At 38.2% G+C, this 19,156-nt stretch overlaps 1 protein-coding gene across 2 annotated transcripts in view; it reads left to right on the top strand.

Annotated features, from left to right (window-relative positions):
* The first annotated feature begins 12,047 nt into the window (after positions 1 to 12,047).
* The window catches only part of LOC142842038 (lysine-specific demethylase 5D), a 50,180-nt gene continuing 43,071 nt past the window's right edge, over positions 12,048 to 19,156 (top strand). Inside the window, exons 1-5 of one of the 2 annotated variants that reach the window (XM_075959019.1) lie at positions 12,048 to 12,577; positions 13,653 to 13,730; positions 16,541 to 16,663; positions 17,091 to 17,261; positions 17,821 to 17,955. In XM_075959019.1, coding sequence (XP_075815134.1) covers positions 12,407 to 12,577; positions 13,653 to 13,730; positions 16,541 to 16,663; positions 17,091 to 17,261; positions 17,821 to 17,955 — 678 coding nt within the window. In that variant the 5' untranslated portion in view covers positions 12,048 to 12,406. The remainder of the gene's footprint in view (positions 12,578 to 13,652; positions 13,731 to 16,540; positions 16,664 to 17,090; positions 17,262 to 17,820; positions 17,956 to 19,156) is intronic. The other variant, XM_075959018.1, reaches the window with a different exon arrangement.

Below are 19,156 nucleotides of genomic sequence, written 5' to 3'. Positions count from 1 at the left end.
TGTGCATTGTGTTTGATTAAACAAGATCAGGACCATATACAATCTAAAGCAGTTAAGAAGTACCTCAAAGGATAACTAGATGTGGTATTTACAACACTTTAACAAAAGCATACACTTGTAGGGAAGTGACAAGACCAAGGAAACTAGGCATCAAATTTGGGTTCTTTACTAGAATGGCATGCTCTCATGCTCTTAACTGCAGAGCCATCTTGACAACATGAATGAACAAGAATAAGAGACATGCCAATGTGGACAGAAGAGTCTTTAACCCTAGACAAAGAACTACAGGCAACTGAGGAATGCTTGAGAATAGGAGAGATAGGCCTTCCCTAGAACGAACATACCAATTGTTTATCAAATATTAAGTGGATAAACAATTTTAATCTGAAGAAAACATACATGTAATACTACACAGAACGAGCAGGCTGTATACATGAATATATACATACATAGACATATGATTTATATATATATATAAATATATATACACATATATATGCATACACATAAACATGTGTCTATAACAATATTTAATGAAAAACATGGCTGTGAATTTCAGAGAACAAGGAGGAATTTACTGGAGGGTTTAGAGGAAGGCAGGGGAAGGGGGAAGGGAATGATACCCCTATACTATTATCTCACAGAGAAGTAACCGTTTTCAAAGCTATGAGGTAGGGAGGTGTTTGCAGGAGGAGGACACACAATTGAAATGGATTGTAGAGAAATTTTTAATTAAAGAGAAAAACTGAAAAATGTGGGGACTACTGGATGAAGAGAGAGTACTGAAAGTTGCCAGAGGTAACTCACACAGGTATTTTCTTCAGAATTGCTTCAGACCTCCAAGACTAAACTCCTAACAGCCTGGAAAAGATGCAACCAATGGTATGGTTCCACACCAAGAGGACCTAACTGCCAACCACATAACTGCACTGAGCAAAGCTGTCTTTTAAATCAATGTAAGTCTTCATAACATATTCCAAGATAAATATAGACAACAGCCATCCAGGAACAGGAGGAGGCCAGCACTGCAAGAAGAAAAAGGAATGCAATATACAGATGAGGAAGCAAGGCACCTGAAATCACAGCAGGTTGGGAACGGACACTTTTCACCAAAGTGGACACTAGAAGAGCATCAAACATCCCAACTCAATAACCCCGAGTCACAAGGAGAATAGAGATAAAGAAATGCACATTAACTGTTCTGATTCAAGTAGGAAACAGCAATTGCCAGGGTTGGGGTGGATGTGTGGCTTACAAGAGACACACCCATGGTCCATCGAGTACCCTAACTGTCAAGTGCTCTCCCAACTAAAAGAGGCACATTAGAGGACTTCCTAGCCACAGACAAGAACAAACTGACAAAACCTCAGCCAGGCAAATACATATTCAATAATAATATGTGTGTCAAGCTGCAATCAACCTTACGCCCTTATTCCTAATAACAACCCTATATCCCTTTATTTCAGATGATCAATGGGCAGGAAAACAAGAGTTCAGGTACAGGATAAAGATAGGACATAGGGTCCCAACGCAGAGCAGCCAGGCCTACAGTCTTGCTTCCTTTGAACATCACTGTGCCTGGTGCGGGGTTGGGGAAAAGAAAGGGTACTAATGTTGGGTGGGGACTGACCTCACTATGGTCTTCCTGTCCCAGCCCTCACTTCTCCCTAAGCAGAAACACCAAAAGGAATGTCAGCATATGATGGAGGTGGTCGTCTGTCTATCTATTGCTTTCATTGGTTAATTAATAAAGAAACTGCTTGGCTCTCTGATAGGGTAGAATTTAGATAGGCAGAGTAAACAGAACAGAATGCTGGGAGAAAGAAGCTGAGTCAGAGAGTCGCCATGATTCTCCCACCAGGCACAGACGCTGGTTAAGATCTTTCCTGGTAAGCCACCTTGTGGGCTACACAAATTATTATGGGTTAGATCAATATGTAAGAGCTAGCCAATAAGAGGCTGGAACTAATGGGCCAGACAGGGTTTAAAAGAATACAGTTTCCATGTAATTATTTCGGGTAAAGCTAGCCGTGCGGGTGGTCGGGTGCCAGGGACGCAGCCCAGCCGCCCTTATTGCTACAAGCATAACACAATTTATGAGAACAGTTGAAGCTTAATCCTCAGTATTGGATCTGAATGCTGGACAATGTCCATGCTGCTTCTGTGCAGCCAGACACTGTCACCATAACTTAGGCAGTTTACAATGAGGATTCCACTCCTTCCCAGGACTCCAGCATGCACGCCCTTGACAGGAGAGGAGGAGACACTACTTAGAGACTGAAAATTTATCAGTAAGAATTTCAGTTCTAAACAATGTAAAAAGCTGCATCAAAATGGTCTTAGAAACAGGGAGGTCTGGACTCAGGATTCATCAGAACTGGAAGCGTTCTGACATAGGGAATAAGGGAATTGAAAAAACAGTCAGTTAGTGGTCAGTGGATGATGCATCATATATAAGGAACCTCGACGTCCTCTCCACGCTCATTGTTGCAGCACAGCTCGAACACTAGGGTCTTTACATGATGGCTCAGTTTTCATTTTGATACACGGCTCACAATCTCTGTCATCCTGAAATCAGGGAATAAAGAGTTAGGTGGGAAGAAAGCAAATATGAAGGCAAAGCTGGTGGCAGATTACGGAAAAAGAAAGTGAACTATGAGTAGCACAGTGGGAAGCTGAGAATCCCACACAAGGCTTCCGCTCCCACCAGCCCAGAGAGAGTAACTCACAGCTGATCCAACCATGCCTTGAGCTTGGAGGCTGGCATAAAGAAGAAATAGAGCAAGGCCACACCCCGGGACAGCATGTTGATCTCCAGCCTCAGTCTACAGAGGTCAGGAGACAAGGGAGTGGTAACTCTGAGATGGACAGTTCTAAATCAAATGTGCAAGTCCTCGCATACAGGGAGATCAAGGAGGAAGGATCCCTACCTTAAAGTCATCTAGGAACTCCTCACTACTAGGTTGCGGTCCCTGTACATTAAAGCGATCCCACAATGCCCGCTCTTGATCATAATACTGGAGGACAAAGATAAGTGCTAAGAAAGGGGCTACCCCAAACAGTCTTACCATGTATTAACCACAGCTCTTTTGTCCAAAACATTCTTGTGGCCTCATCTAAATGATGATCAGGCAGCAGGTGGAAACTTTGCAAAGAAAAGGACACACACCACGAAGACCTGGCTTTCTCCTTCCCCCATTTACCATCCCTCACACCTGTCCACTAAATGTTTGCCTTAATGGGGACAGATGGACAGACAGTCAACCCAGGTACTCAGCTTCTCTGAATGGGAACCCCAACATATCCTACACCTGTAGGCCCCGTACCTGGTGATAGGCTGGTGACAGAGGTGCAGAGGAGCTGAAAAAGTGCAAAGCCAAGTTGATAAACCTGGTTTTGTAAGACTCCAGTTGTTGGTGCCCCTGAACCACCTTGTACAACTCCAGACACACAAGGCCAACTACAGCTGCTGTGGTGGTTGCAATGGCTGTGATCATCTTCCCCCACAACCAGCTTGCTCTGCAACAGACAGCAACCACCAGAGATTACTGCTTGAGGGGTGGTGGTCATCTACAGAAGACCCAAATGAAGGAAAAACAGCTTCAGCAAACGCCAATGGTAGGTAAAACTCCTATTACCTTATGCCGGTCTGCAGGGGAAATGCCAAAATTTTCTGCCCTGAGGTTGGAAGCTGCCATGACGAAAGTCCATGTGGAGGTTGCTGTCATCATCCTGTTTTCAGTAGAGAATTAAACTTAATGACTACTCGGAACACAACTGTCTCCCCGAAGTATGAGCCGTAGAGTCTGTATTGTCCTTTACAAATCATTATATAATTATTATATTTTTCAAAAAGACAAATGCAGCTACGCCATTTCTCTCTTCCCTTTCGTCCTTCAAATTCCTCCCAACTATTCTAATACGTGCTTTGTCTTTTTAAAAGCATGGCCCCTGCCCTGATATTTTTTCTTTTTTATAATTTATTCATTTTTTATAATTCATTTTTTATAATTTATTCCTTCAATTTCCACCTCCTCCCCTCCGCCCCCACTCCCTCTTCCCCATCCCTCTCCAGTCCTAAGAGCAGTCAGGGTTCCCTGCTCTGTGGGAAGTCCAAGGTCCTCCCCCCTCCATCCAGGTCTAGGAAGGTGAGCATCCAAACAGACTAGTCTCCCACAAGGCCAGTCCATGCAGTAGAATCAAAACTCAGTGCCATTGTCCTTGGCTTCTCAGTCAGCCCCATTGTCAGCCACATTCAGAGAGAGTCCGGTTTGATCACATGCTCCATTAGTCCTAGTCCAGCTGGCCTTGGTGAGCTCCCATTAGATCAGTCCCATTGTCTCAGTGGGTGTTTTCTATTTCCATCCATTTGCATGCAAAGTTCAAGGTATCATTGTTTTTTACCGCTGAGTAGAACTCTAAATTGTATATGTGCCACACTTTCTTTATCCATTCTTCTATTGAGGGACACCTAGGTTGTTTCCAGGTTCTGGATATTACAAATAGTGCTGCTATGAACGTAGTTGAACAAATGTCTTTGTCATATGATAGGGCATCTCTAGGGTATATTCCCAAGAGTGGAATTGCTGGCTCTCTCTTCCTATCTCACCCAGCTTGCATCCAGAACCCTTCCCACTTCTGCCTCCCTGCCATCTTTGGGCACATAACAGCACCCAGCTCAGCCTGTCTGGGTGCTGGGATTGACTCTGGAGGGCAGCCGGGTGGGCGGAAATTCCTTTGTTTCAATAGCCTGCCTGCAGCAAGCAAAGTAGGCGCTTGTTTATGACCTACCAAAATAGCATGGAGATCTGATCTGGGCACCAGGAGAGCCATGACTGGGGCACCTAAAAAGCCATCTCGGGAGAGTGCCATCACTGGGAAGGTACATCAGTAGGCAAGAAGATCCTTAGGGGAGCATTCGAAGGAAGAGATGGGTAGGCGCCAATGCAAGAATTCAACCAACAATCTGAAAAACAACATGAAACCATCAGAACCTAGCGACCTCACAACAGGAGGACATGAACACCTTAATCAAGAAGAAGTAGAAAAAATTGACTTTATGAAAGTGATTGATGTCCTTAAACAGCATGTAAAAAATGCCCTTACAGAAATGGATGAGAAGTATAACAGAAAGTTTGAAGAATTGAATAAAGCAGTTGATGTTATCCTAGGAAACCAAGGAAAAACCATCAAACAGATAATGGAAACAGTTCAAGACTTAAAAACTGAATCGGACACAAGGAAGTAAAAACAAACAGAGGGCTGGCTGGACATGGAAAATCTAGGTAAATGCATAGAGACTACAGAAACAAGCATAACCAGCAGAATACAAGAGATAGAAGAAAGAATCTCAGATTCTGAAGATAACACAGAGAAAATAAACGCGCTGATCAAAGATAACAGCAAGTCCAACAAACTCTCATCACAAAACATTCAGGAAATATGGGACACAATAAAAAGACCAAACCTAAGAATAAAGGAGTAGAAGAAGAAGAAGAAGTGCAGCTCAACAGTCCAGAAAATATATTTAATAAAATTATAGAAGAAAACTTTCCCAACCTAAAGAAAGATATACCTATGAAGCATACAGAACACCGAATAGGCTGGATCAGAAAAAAAATCCCCTCGCCATATAATAATCAAAACACAAAGTATACAGAATAAAGAAAGAATATTAAGAGCTGAAAAGGAAAAGGGCTAAGTTACTTATAAAGGTAAACCTATCAGACTTACACCTAACTTCTCTATGGAAACCATGTAAAGAAGAAGGTCCTGGAGAGATGTACTGCAGAAACTAAGAGACCATGGATGCAAGCCCAGACTACTATACCCAACCAAGAATTCGTTCACTATAAATGGAGAAAACAAAATTTTCCAGGATAAAAACAAATTTAAACAATACGTAGCCACAAATCCAGCCTTACAGAAAGTAGTAGAAGGAAAATCAGTAACCAAGGAGTCCAACAATGACCACAATAACTCAGACATCTAGACCCTTCACCAGTGCAACTCAAAGAAGAGAAACACACAAACTCTACTACTAAAAAAGTGACTGGAAGGTGAACATCCAAACTGGCTAGGCTCCCACCAAGCCAGCACATTAAGTAGGATCAAAACCTCGTGCCATTGTCCTTGGCGTCTCATCAGCCCTCATTGTTTGCCATGTTCAGAGAGTCCAGTTTTATCCCATGCTTTTTCAGCCACAGTCCAGCTGGCCTTGGTGAGCTCCCAGTGGAGGAGGGGGAGGGAAATGGGAGGCAGGGAGGAGGTGGAAATTTGTTTTTTTTATTCTCCTTTTATCAATAAAAAAAAAGAAAAAAAAGTGACTGGAGTTAACAACCACTGGTCATTAATATCACTTAATGTCTATGGACTCAACTCGCCTATAAAAAGGAACAGGCGAAGAGGATGGATATAAAAACAGGATCCAACATTCTTCTGTTTACAAGAAACACACCTCAACCACAACGACAGGCACCTACTCAGAGTAAAGGGCTGGGAAAAGGCTTATCAAGCAAATGGACCTAAGAAACAAGCAGGTGTGGCCATACTAATTTCTAACTAAGTTGACTTCAAACTTAAATCAATCAAAAGAGATGGAGAGGGACATTTTGTACTCATAACAGGAACAATTCATCAGGATGAAGTCTCAATCCTGAATATCTATGCCCCTATATATGCCCCTAATATAAAAGTAGGTAAAAGAAACATTATTAAAACTCAAGGCTGCCATCAAACCACACACTCATAGTAAGAGACTTCAACACTCCTTTCTCACCAATGGACAGGTCAATCCGACAGAAACCCAATAGAGAAATAAGAGAATTAATGGAGGTAATGAATCAAATGGACTTAACAGACATCTATAAAACAGTCCACCCAAATAGTAAAGAATATACCTTCTTCTCTGCAGCTCATGGAACCTTCTCAAAAATTGACCACATACTCGGTAACAGAGCAAACATCCACAGTTACAAAAAAATTTTAGTAACCACCTGTGTCTTATCAGATCACCATGGATTAAAGTTAGAATTCAACAACAATGCTACCGCCAGAAAGCCTACAAACTCATGGAAACTGAACAGTCAACTACTGAACAACACCTGGATCAAAGAAGAAATAAAGAAAGAAATTAAAGTCCTCCTTGAATCGAATGAAAATAAAGAAACAACATACTCAAACCTATGGAACACTATGAAAGCAGTCCTAAGAGGAAAGTTCATAGCATTAAGTGCCCACTTAAAGAAAACGGAGAAAGCACACATTGGAAAATTAATAGCCCACCTAAAAGCTCTAGAAAAAAAAGAAGCAGACTAACGTAAGAGGAGTAAAAGGCTGGAAATAATCAAACTGAGGGCTGAAATCAATAAAATAGAAACACAGAAAACAATCCAAAAAATCAATGAATCAAAAAGCTGGTTCCTTGAGAAAATCAACAAGATTGATAAACCCCTTTCTAAACTAATCAAACGGCAGAAAGAGAATATGCAAATTATTAATATCAGAAATGAAAAGGGAGACATAACCGCAAACATAGAGGAAATTCAGAGAATCATTAGATCTTACTACGAACGCCTGTATAACACAAAACTGGAAAATGTAAAAGAAATGGACACTTTTTTAGATAAATACTGTATACCAAAGTTAAACCAGGAACAGGTGAACAATCTAAATAGACCTGTTAGTTGTGAAGAATTAGAAAATGTTATCAAAACCCTCCCTACCAAAAAATCCCAAGACCAGATGGTTTCAATGCAGAATTCTACCAGAACTTCCAAGAAGACCTCATACCTATACTCCTTAATGTATTTCACAATATGGAAACAGAAGAGTCATTGCCAAATTCCTTTTATGAATCTACAGTTACTCTGATACTAAAACCATACAAAGACTCAAGCAAGAAAGAGAATTACAGGCCAATCTCGCTCATGATTATCGACGCAAAAATCCTCAATAAAATACTGGCAAACCGAATCCAAGAACACATCCGAAAAATTATCCATTATGATCAAGTAGGCTTCATCAGAGAGGCAGGGCTGATTCAACATACGAAAATCAATCAATGTAATCCAGCATATAAATAAACTGAAAGAAAAGAACACTATGATCATTTCATTAGATGCTGAAAAAGCATTCGACAAAATAAACTACCCTTTATGACAAAAGTCTTGAAGAGATTAGGGATAAAAGGGTCACACCTAAATATAATAAAAGCTATATACAGCAAGCCAACAGCTAACATCAAATTAAATGGAGAGAAACTCAAAGCCATCCCACTAAAATCAGGAACACGACAGGGCTGTCCATTCTCTCCATACCTCTTCAATATAGTGCTGGAAGTTCTAGCAATAGCAATAAGACAACATAATGGGATCAAGGGGATTCGAATTGGAAAAGAAGAAGTTAAACTTTCGTTATTTGCAGATGATATGATAGTGTACATAAGTGACCCCCAAAACTCTACCAAAGAACTCCTACATCTGATAAACAGCTATAATAATATGGCAGGACACAAGATCAACTCCAAAAAAATCAGTTGCCCTCCTACAAACAAAGGATATGGAAGCAGAGAGGGAAATCAGAGAAGCATCACCTTTCATGATAGCCTCAAACAGATTAAATGTCTTGGGGCAACTCTAACCAAGGAAGTCAAAGATCTATTTGACAAGAACTTTAAGGCATTGAAGAAAGAAATTGAAGAGGATACAAGAAAATGGAAGGATCTCCCTTGCTCTTGGATTGGGAGGATCAACATAGTAAAAATGGCAATTCTACCAAAGGCAATTTATAGATTCAATGCAATCCCCATCAAGGTCCCATCAAAATTCTTCACAGATCTGGAGAGGACAATAATCAACTTTATATGGAAAAACAAAAAACACAGGATAGCCAAAACAATCTTATACAATAAAAGATCTTCTGGAGGCATTACCATCCCTGACTTCAAACTCTATTACAGAGCTACAGTAATGAAAACAATGTGGTATTGGCATAAAAACAGAGAATTGGACCAATGGAATCATATAGAAGACCCGGATTTAAAACCCACAAACCTATGAACACCTCATTTTCGATAAAGGACCTAAAGGTATACAATGGAAGAAAGAAAGCATCTTCAACAAATGGTGCTGGCAGAACTGGATGTCAACCTGTATAAGAATGAAAATAGACCCATATCTATCACCGTGCACAAAACTCAAGTCCAAATGGATAAAATACCTCAATATCAGTCTGAACACACTGAACCTGACAGAAGAGAAAGTGGGAAGTACCCTACAACATGTGGGCACCGGAGATTGCTTCCTATGTATAACCCCAGCAGCACAGACATTAAAAACAACATTGATAAATGGAACATCCTGAAACTGAGAAGCTTCTGTAAAGCAAAGGACACTGTCATTAAGACAAAAAGGCAACCTACTGACAGGAGAAGATCTTCACCAACCCCGCAACTGACAAATGTCTGATCTCCAAAATATATAAAGAACTCAAGAAACTAGACTTTAAAATGCTAATTAACCCAATTAAAAAATGGGGCACTGAACTGAACAGAGAATTCTCAACAGAAGTTCAAATGGCCAAAAGACACTTAAGGTCATGCTCAACCTCCTTAGCAATCAGAGAAATGCAAATCAAACAACTTTGAGATATCATCTTACACCTGTCAGAATGGCTAAAATAAAAAACACCAATGATAGCCTTTGCTGGAGAGGGTTGGAGGAAGGGGTACACTCATCCATTGCTGGTGGGAATGCAACTTGTGCAATCACTCTGGAAATCAGTGGTTTGGTTTCTCAGGAAATTCGGGATCAACCTACCCCTGGACCCAGAAATACCACTCCTGGGAATATACCATAGAGATGCTCTATCATATGACAAGAGCATTTGTTCAACTATGTTCATAGAAGTATTATTTGTAATAGCCAGAACCTGGAAACAACCTAGATGCCCTTCAATGGAAGAATGGATGAAGAAAGCGTGGAATATATACATGTTAGAGTACTACGCTGTGGTAAAAAACAATGACTACTCAAATTTTGCATGCAAATGGATGGAAATAGAAAACACTATCCTGAGTGAGGTAACCCAGACCCAAAAAGATGATCATGGGATGTACTCACTCATAATTGGTTTCTAGCCATAAATAAGGGACACGGAGCCTACAATTGGTGATCCTAAAGAAGCTAAATAAGAAGGTGAACCCAAGGAAAAACATATAGTTATCCTCTTTGCCTTGGGAAGTAGACAAAATTGCTGGGGAGAAAATTGGCATCTTGGGGGTGGGGTGGGATGGGGGTAAGGGGAGATGGTGAGAGGAAAGTGAGAGAGGAAAGGAGGACGGGGGAACTTGGGGAAACAGGATGATTGCGGTAAAGGAAGATTGGATAGGGGAGCATGGAAGCACAATTCTTAGTTAAGGGAGCCACAGTAGGGTTGGCAAGAGATTTGACCCTAGAGTGGCTTCCAGGAGGCCATGGTGATGTTCCCAGTTAGTCCCTTGGGCAGCTGAGCATAGGGAACCTGAAATGACCCTATCCTAGAGCAATACTGACGAATATCTTGCATATCACCATAGAACCTTCATCTGGTGATGGATGGAGATAGAGACAGAGACCCACACTGGAGCACTGGACTGAACTTCCAAGGTCCCAATGAGGAGCAGAAGGAGGGAGAAGATGAGCAAAGAAGTCAGGACCACGAGGGGTGCACCCACCCGCTGAGACAGCGGAGCTGATGTATTGGGAGCTCACCAAGGCCAGCTGGACTGTGACTGAAAAAGCATGGGATAAAACCGGACTCTCTGAACAGAACGAACACTGAGAGCTGATGAGACGCCAAAGACAATGGCACGTGGTTTTGATCCTATGCAATCTGCTGGCTTGTTGGAAGCCTAGCCAGTTTGGATGTTCACCTTCCTAGATATAGACGGAGGGGGGAGGACCTAGGACTTACCACAGGGCAGGGAACCCTGACTGCTCTTTGGACTGGAGAGGGAGGGGGAAAGGAGTGGGGGGAGGGGGAGAGAGGTGGGAGGAGGGAGAGAAGAGTGGGAGGAGGGGGAGGGAAATGGGAGGCTGGGAGGAGGTGGGAATTTGTTGTTTTTTTTTTCTTTTCTTTATTCTTCTTTTATCAATAAAAAAAATTAAAAAAAATAAATAAAACCTTGTGTGCATATTGTTCCAAGATTATTTGGGAAGTACAAAATTGGATGTTTCATGGTAGAGTATTTGCTGAGCTTGTTAAGGCACCACAGACCAAAACAAAACTAAAACAAAAGGAAATGAAATAGAGTACATTACTAAGATAGTAAAACAGCAAAGCTCTTAACAGACATGTAAAAATTTGTAAATAAAATTACAAACAGAAAAACATAGCAGTTTGTTTTAAAATATAATTTAAGTAAGTTAGAATGAATATTTGTATTCATACAAAAAGTTCTACCCAAGTTGAAAGTAAATACTGAATTCCTCTTTAAATAGAGAAACAAGAGGGGGAGAAGTGAAAGACAGGGAGCCTGGGGAAATGAAGGTGGGAGAAAAGTAAATATACCATGATGGTTTTCTAGACAGAATATGTAATCATGATTTTCTGTTTGTTCCAAAATTGTATCCATTATTTAACATAGACAACAAATTTTATTTTGAATATCTCAGGTTTCCTTAACTATTCATGTAGTAAAATATTTCCTTATCAGTAATGACTAAGAGTATGTTAATTAAATTTTAAGCTTTTATGGACGATTTTGTGGTGAAATTCAAACTTGAATATGTGTAAATACAATTATAAATGTACGAATGGAAGATGCAGTGTTATTAAAATGTGCATGAAAATATCCGGGGCAGTTGAATTGTAGTCACCGTTTCTCTTCTATGAAGCGCAGGTTTTGTCAATTGGTCCAGTATGGAAAAAAGAAAAAAGAAAAGAAAAAAAAAATCTGTTACTATTTACACGTAGACTAAATTACCACAAACGCAGCTCAACCATATTCGCTTCCGTGTTGTTGCGTCTGCTGCGCAGGCGTCCTGTGCGTGCGTAGTGATCTCCTTAAAAAAGATCCGGCTATCATTATTCCCATCAATCGCCAATTTTGTTTTTGTTGTTGAACTATATAGTGTAATTGTGTCTAGAAATTGGTATTTGTTTTTTGTCCTTTGGTCATCTTGATGCTGCAGGTTCAACTTTTAACTATCTGTGGAACAACTTCCAGCATTATAAATAACAACTAAAAAATAAGTCGGCGGAGCGATACATCGTTTATCAGGATGAAAAGCCGTAGTTTAAAATGGTGGACGTGAACGGAGAGGTGATTATTTTTAAGGATACAAATTTAAACCAGCTGTGAATTAGAAGAATATAAGGTTCCTGCTGATCGTGCAGTTACTAGGAAGCTATCGAATCGTATTTTATGCCAGCATTTAAGCCGGACATGAAGCCAGGATCTGACGACTTTCTACCGCCGCCTGAGTGCCCAGTGTTTGAGCCCAGCTGGGCGGAATTCCGAGATCCACTTGGCTATATAGCTAAAATCAGACCCATTGCGGAGAAGTCAGGCATTTGCAAGATCCGTCCACCTGCGGTAAGCTTCTGAAATGAAACTTGAAATGGAATGATAATTTCATTGATTGTGGGTATACTGTGGCCCTCGATAAGGCCTTTATATTTAGGTACAAATTGTAAGCATTTGAATTCTTCTAGCTCCTCGTTTCATACTGCAGAAAAGTTCTTTAGCTATCCAGATCCCTATCTCTTGCTTAGAACTTGAAATGTTTCTGCAATTTTTAAATTAATTCCTTTTATAGTCAACTAATTTTATCTTTATTTTTCAAGTTTCAACTAAGAGTAAAATTTAACAATACTTCATTTATAACAGAAACAAAGGGTTTTACACAAGTTTTTATTGTTATTGCCACTTTTCCTGGGACAATTTCAATAGCACTCGATTTCATTTACATGTAAAAAAACAGAACAAAAAATCCATAAAATTAGAGGGATATTGGATCCTTAGTGTAGGTTAAGTTGTGTTGATTTACAGGACATATTTGCCTTTTCTGTAATAGCTTGGAGAACTTTGGCTTACCTAAGAAACCAAACTCAAATGACCTTGGAGCATTATATTAAACAGCTACCATATAGAGAATAATAACCTTTTTGTACAAGTACTGCTCTTAACTATTCAATTTAAAGACATTTCATCTCTTCTGTTTATTCACATTTCTCTCAGTATCAACAATCTATACTTTTCTTACATACACCTTTCTCATAATGCTGGAAATAGGGTTATATTGAGGGGAAAAGTATATTAGTTTTTTGTTGTTTGTATTATCTGCAAGAACACTTGTAACACAAATGGACTGATGGCATACTTCTATTTTAGTGCAGTGCAGCCTTAGTTTGCAGATTTGTCTTTGCTTGTTTTTATTTTTGAGTCTTTTGGAAGACTATTTTTGGAACTTATATTTTACTTTTGTATATTGTTTTCAGTTTTTGAGGTTTCAAGATATAATTATTTAAGAACTCTGGAAAACAAATAGCAACTGTAACTCATATAAAGCACTAATATGAGAGTGGAAATGGTTCTTATCCTTATCCTCCTCTTAAACTTCTTTACACATTTCAATTTCTCAATAATCAATAATTTCCCTTCCTTCTAGGATTGGCAGCCTCCTTTTGCTGTAGAAATCGATAACTTCAGATTTACCCCTCGAATCCAGAGGCTAAATGAACTGGAGGTAAGAAATATAATTCTATAGAACAGTTGGAGTTCTAATCTTCCTTTTTGTTTTTAAACAATGACTTGGGAATTTAGTCTTTGAAATCAAATATAGTTAACTGAAATCCTACTGCCACCATTTCTTAAAATATTGATCTATGAGAGAATCTTCTTTAAAACATATTATTGGGTTATTATTCCAGAACATGAAGGTCTCAGAATCCCATTATACAGTGTGGTAAAGTTAAAGTTACAAAGAATGTAAATATATATATAGTTTACCCATATCTTACAAAAAATACTTTATGTGTTTAAGAGAATAGGCTAAAGTATGTGTTAGTTTTCCTGAGGAAGTCAGAGGACAACCTTATTGAAGCAGGTTCTATCTTGTTTCTGCTTCTGTGCTTTTTAGTAAATCAAGATGCTTTTCTTGTCAGCTTCCAAAAAATTCTTGTGTTTTCATCACCTAACAAACAAATTTAGGAATACTGGGATTACCATATGTGTTACCTCATTCACCTTTTATTTTCTTGTCGGTCTCGTGGAAGTTTTACATAGCAAGCACTTTTCTTGTAAAACCATCTGCCCTGGCAAGTTTTTAGTTTGTTTTTCTCATATCCATGTGTAATTTTAATTCTGAATTTCTTCTGATTTCTTAAACAAATGTAGAATTCAAGGCAAAAATAAGTCTTTTAAATTTATTCTTGAATAACAGGCTATGAGAAGCAAAACTTTTCTGTAAGTCATGGAGCAAATATTCAAATTAGTTTACAAATACAGGAAACATGAATAACTGGCATTTTCTTTTGCTATTAGATTTTTTGTTGTAGTCAGTGGCTAGATGTTCCACTTGATTCAAGATATGAAAGGAATAAATAAAAAAACTGGGTTTGTATTCAATATTTTAGCCGTTTCATTTTTATTTTATCTATAGACTCTAGATATATAACTTAAAGAAATACTAAATTGTTAGTTACAGCGTTTTTAAGAAATAGTCTAAAAACAAGTAATTTGACAACTGTTTGTATTATATAACCATATATATATATGGATTTTACCTTGGACAGGGTAAAGTGTAAACCTAACTATATCATTTGAGACAGGGCTCAATTACCCTGAATTTTGATCAGTTATTTATTTTTCTGTAATAGTTTGCATCTGTTTCAAAGTTTCTTTGATCAGGAATGAGAACTACACTTATCTGTAGGTGTGGGAAAATATGTAAAATGTTGTTGGGCATTACACTGGTTTCCTAAAAGTGAAATGTTCTTAAGGGTCTGTGATTTCACTTGATCAAGGTAGGTTTCCAATACCAGGTATAAGATGTCTCTCTTGTCAAGTAGAAGTGAAGTCCTATTAGTTACTACCTAGCTATACATGTTACTATTGAATACTTAGGATTATTATTTCATGCACAAGCATTGTTTTGATTCATAGGTGTCTTACCAGGGTAGCACTGTTGGTTGCTTCTGTCTCTTGGAAGCTTGCATAATAATATCTGGTCATGAGAGTTAGTACTCAGGGAAAAGGTATTTAGATAACATTCAGCTCTGGTCCATTGGAACCTGTGTCTGAAGTGCCTGGTATCTTCAGCTATAGAATTACCTTCATTCTCTGGGTGGCATCCTCAGGCAATACCAATAACACATAATGTTTTGGGGGTCTCCTGGACAACCATAACCAACAACTCAAAATGGAACTTTCTGATACCTGTTATAGGGACTTATAATGGCTCTTGGGGATGGGATAGATGGAAAATTTTCATTAAAAGTATGTGTATGGTTCTCTGTGTGTATAGCATGTGTGTGCATAGTATATATAGTGTGCATATGTACACACACATACATACACATACACCAGTTTACATGTATTTTAGGTGTGTAGTTAATATGGTTTACTTTTCCAGACATCTTTACTGTTTGGTTGGTTGGTTTGGGATTTTTTTTTTTTTTTGAGGTAGGTTTTCCCCATATTTTTGGAGCCTGTCCTGGAACTAGCTCTTGTAGACCAGGCTGGTCTTCAATGCACAGAGATCTACCTGCCTCTGCCTCCCGAGTGCTGGGATTAAAAAAGTGTGCCACCACCATCCAGCTCTTTACTGTTATTTTATGCTCCTCCCACCTTCTGTATTTATTTCTCCTATCTTGTTTAATTAAAGCCCCAGACCCCATTTTTCCACTTCCCCCTAAAGATTATTTACATCTTGATACTTTACTTTAATGCTTCTTCCTAACCACTCTGAGTGGTCCCTTTTTAGTTTCCTGGTTTTTACTCTAACACAACTCACTCCAAACCTAAGACTTAGGGATCATTGTGGAAGATGAAGTGGAAAGATTATAAGTGCAGAGGAACAGGAAGTTTGCTGTGAAATTTTGTCTCCTAAAAATGTTAGAGTTGTTATGCCCCTGAAGTCTTCCAATATGGCAGCCTAAACATGAGCTGAAAAATGATGACACTAATAAATATGCTAACATTAAAAATAGAAAGCTCAGGATGCTTCAGCTTTAGACAAAGAACTACAGGCAACCAAGAAATAGTATATTTGCTCATTATCTCATATCATTTGTTCAGCCCTGAAAACATATATACATATAACATTATGTAGACTGAGCAGATCTTATTTATGTATTTAAAATATATATGTAATAACAATTAAAGACAAAGAAGCCATGTATTTGATAGAGCAAGGTGGGAGTAAATTGGAGGATGTGGAGTAAGGAAAGGGATGAGGAAATAATGTAATTATGATTTAATTTTTTTTAAAAAAGTAAAAATAAAAATATGGGGGTGGGCAGGGAAGTAAAATTTACTGACCATTTTCTTTCCTAGGCCCAGACTAGAGTAAAACTAAACTATTTGGATCAGATTGCAAAATTCTGGGAAATTCAAGGTTCTTCATTAAAGATACCTAATGTGGAGAGGAAGATCTTGGACCTTTATAGCCTTAGTAAGGTAAGAGTAATTTCACATTAAAAAAAGATTTTTTTTTTCACATAAAAAATTAGCTCTGACTTGAAAATACAGTGTGGTTCATCTCCTAATTTAAAAATGGATGACTTTTGAGCCAGATATTAGTGGCACACACCTTTAATTCCAGCACTTTGTAGGCAGAGGCAGAAAGAACTCTCTAAGTTGGAGGCCAGCCTGGTCTGCGGTGTCAGTTCCAGGACAGCCACAGATGCATCTGAGACCCTATCTCAACTCTCTTTCCCTTCAGAAAAAAGGAGTGATTATTGAGCCAGCAGTAATTCTTGACTTAATCTTTGAGGGATGCCGTAGTTAGTGGTGGAAGGTTGCATTTTTTATGTAAAGCTCACTGCAGTATTTAGACTTCTCTAGTGTAGTCATTGTTTATTTGTATTCTTTCTTATCCTTTTAGATTGTGATGGAAGAAGGTGGATATGAAGCAATCTGCAAGGAACGTCGGTGGGCCCGTGTTGCCCAGCGTCTTAATTACCCATCAGGGAAAAACATTGGTTCCTTGTTACGATCCCACTATGAACGTATCATTTACCCCTATGAAATGTTTCAGTCTGGAGCCAATCTTGTGGTGAGGACTGACCTGGAGCTTGATACAGCATTTGATTTCTTTTGTTCTTACTTTTTCTTACATTTTTTTAAAACATAATTTTGGCATTTATTTTGAATTATGTACATTTAAAATGTATTGATATAATTTCACACTTCAGAAATTGGCCTGTAGAAACTTGCTTTTTAAAGTTTTATTATTCAGACTGTGGTAGGTAAACTTTAGGGAGTTCCTTCTTTACTTAGGGTGTTGATGTTATGAACCAAATCTCACACTGGAACAGAAGAGCAATTACACTAGGTTGATATCTGAAGAGTAGGTAATTAATAATTGTTTTCTGAAATTAGTAAGCTTTCTTAAAATGCTTTATAATTTAGATGTTTAAAATGAGTAAACTATTATTATTTTGGTTCAACCGAGGATTCACTTAATTAGGTGTTTTAATAAGAATACATTATTGTAATTTTATGTTACCATTTTTCACATTTATCTTTGTATATTTATGAACTTTATTGCTGAACTCACATTGTTTATACATATTTGTAATGTATTTTTTTTCTTGTCCTCTCTCCATATGCAGCAGTGTAATTCAGACCCATTTAATGGTGAAGAAAAAGACAAGGAATACAAACCTCATAGCATTCCTCTCAGACAGTCTGTCCAGCCATCAAAATTCAATAGCTATAGTAGGCGAGCCAAAAGGCTACAACCTGAGGTAACGTGATTTTTTTCTTCATATAATCTGCCAGAGTTTGTTTAGAAGTCAAGTTTGGGTGAATATCCATTTCCAGAAGACATTTGTTTAAAAAGTTCAGAAAAGAAAAAAAAGATGACATATATATCTACTTTAAGATGAAATAGGTGGCAAGTAGATATTAAACTGTGGTTTTAAGTATTTTTTTTTACTTTGTATTTTCAGAGTAATCCATACAGCTCTAAATTAGTTTCTATGAGTCTTATTTTTTAAATTTATTTATTTCTATTTTATGTGCATAGGTGTTTTCTCTGAGCTACGATGTAATTGCTGAGAACTGAACTGGGATGCGGGATGCTCTGGAAGAGAAGTCAGTGCTCTTAACTGTTGAGCCCATCTCTCCAGCCCTGAATCTTGTTTTTTAATAAAATACTACAATTTTTGGGGGGAGGGGAGAGTTTGAGACAGGTTGTCTGTAGCTTTGTAGCCTGTTCTGAAATTAGCTCTGTAAACAAGGCTGTCCTCAAATTCACAGAGATCTGCCTGTCTCTGCCTCCGCAGTGCTAGTATAAAAGGTGTGTACCACTACTGCCCAACTAAAATACAACAATTTTTTAAAATATCTAAGAATATAAAATTTCATTCTATTTATTTTACACAGAAATATTCAAAATGTCATGAAAAATTTATATTTAGATGATTTAAGCTTAGCTTAGTTCCATTAGGGATTATAATACTATATTATTTATGTTTTTAATTTTATGTCTTATTTAATCTTATATTTATTAATATCTAAAAATATCTTCCAGGCTCATGTCAACCAATTTTGAACAATTTTTTTATAAAATATGCAAAAAAATTTCTTAGTTCTTTTGTTTGTTTTCTTCTGTGATCTTTATATGACAGCTTGGTAGATAAAAACCAACACTCAAAAATTACATGTATTATATGTGTAGGTCCTCAAGATGTCACATATTACATAAAATTACAGAGAAGAGAGGCTTTAATAAGAGTAGGATTTGACTTGATGGATTGATTTTAACAGTCTAAAATTACAAAGGCATTATCTAATTTCCTAGCACTTTACTATGAAGGATTACAAGAGAAAATTATTGTTTCCTATACTGTGAGGAGATTTGGTTCTTATATACATAGCAAAAACATCATCCTGTGCCTTAAGTTAGCTCTGGAAAGAGTCGATACTGTAATGTAGAAAGATTTT

Source organism: Microtus pennsylvanicus, chromosome Y, assembly GCF_037038515.1.
Source record: "Microtus pennsylvanicus isolate mMicPen1 chromosome Y, mMicPen1.hap1, whole genome shotgun sequence".
Lineage (NCBI taxonomy): Eukaryota > Metazoa > Chordata > Mammalia > Rodentia > Cricetidae > Microtus > Microtus pennsylvanicus.
The sequence above is the reverse complement of the archived record's forward strand: the minus strand, read 5'-3'. Positions and strand labels throughout refer to the sequence as shown.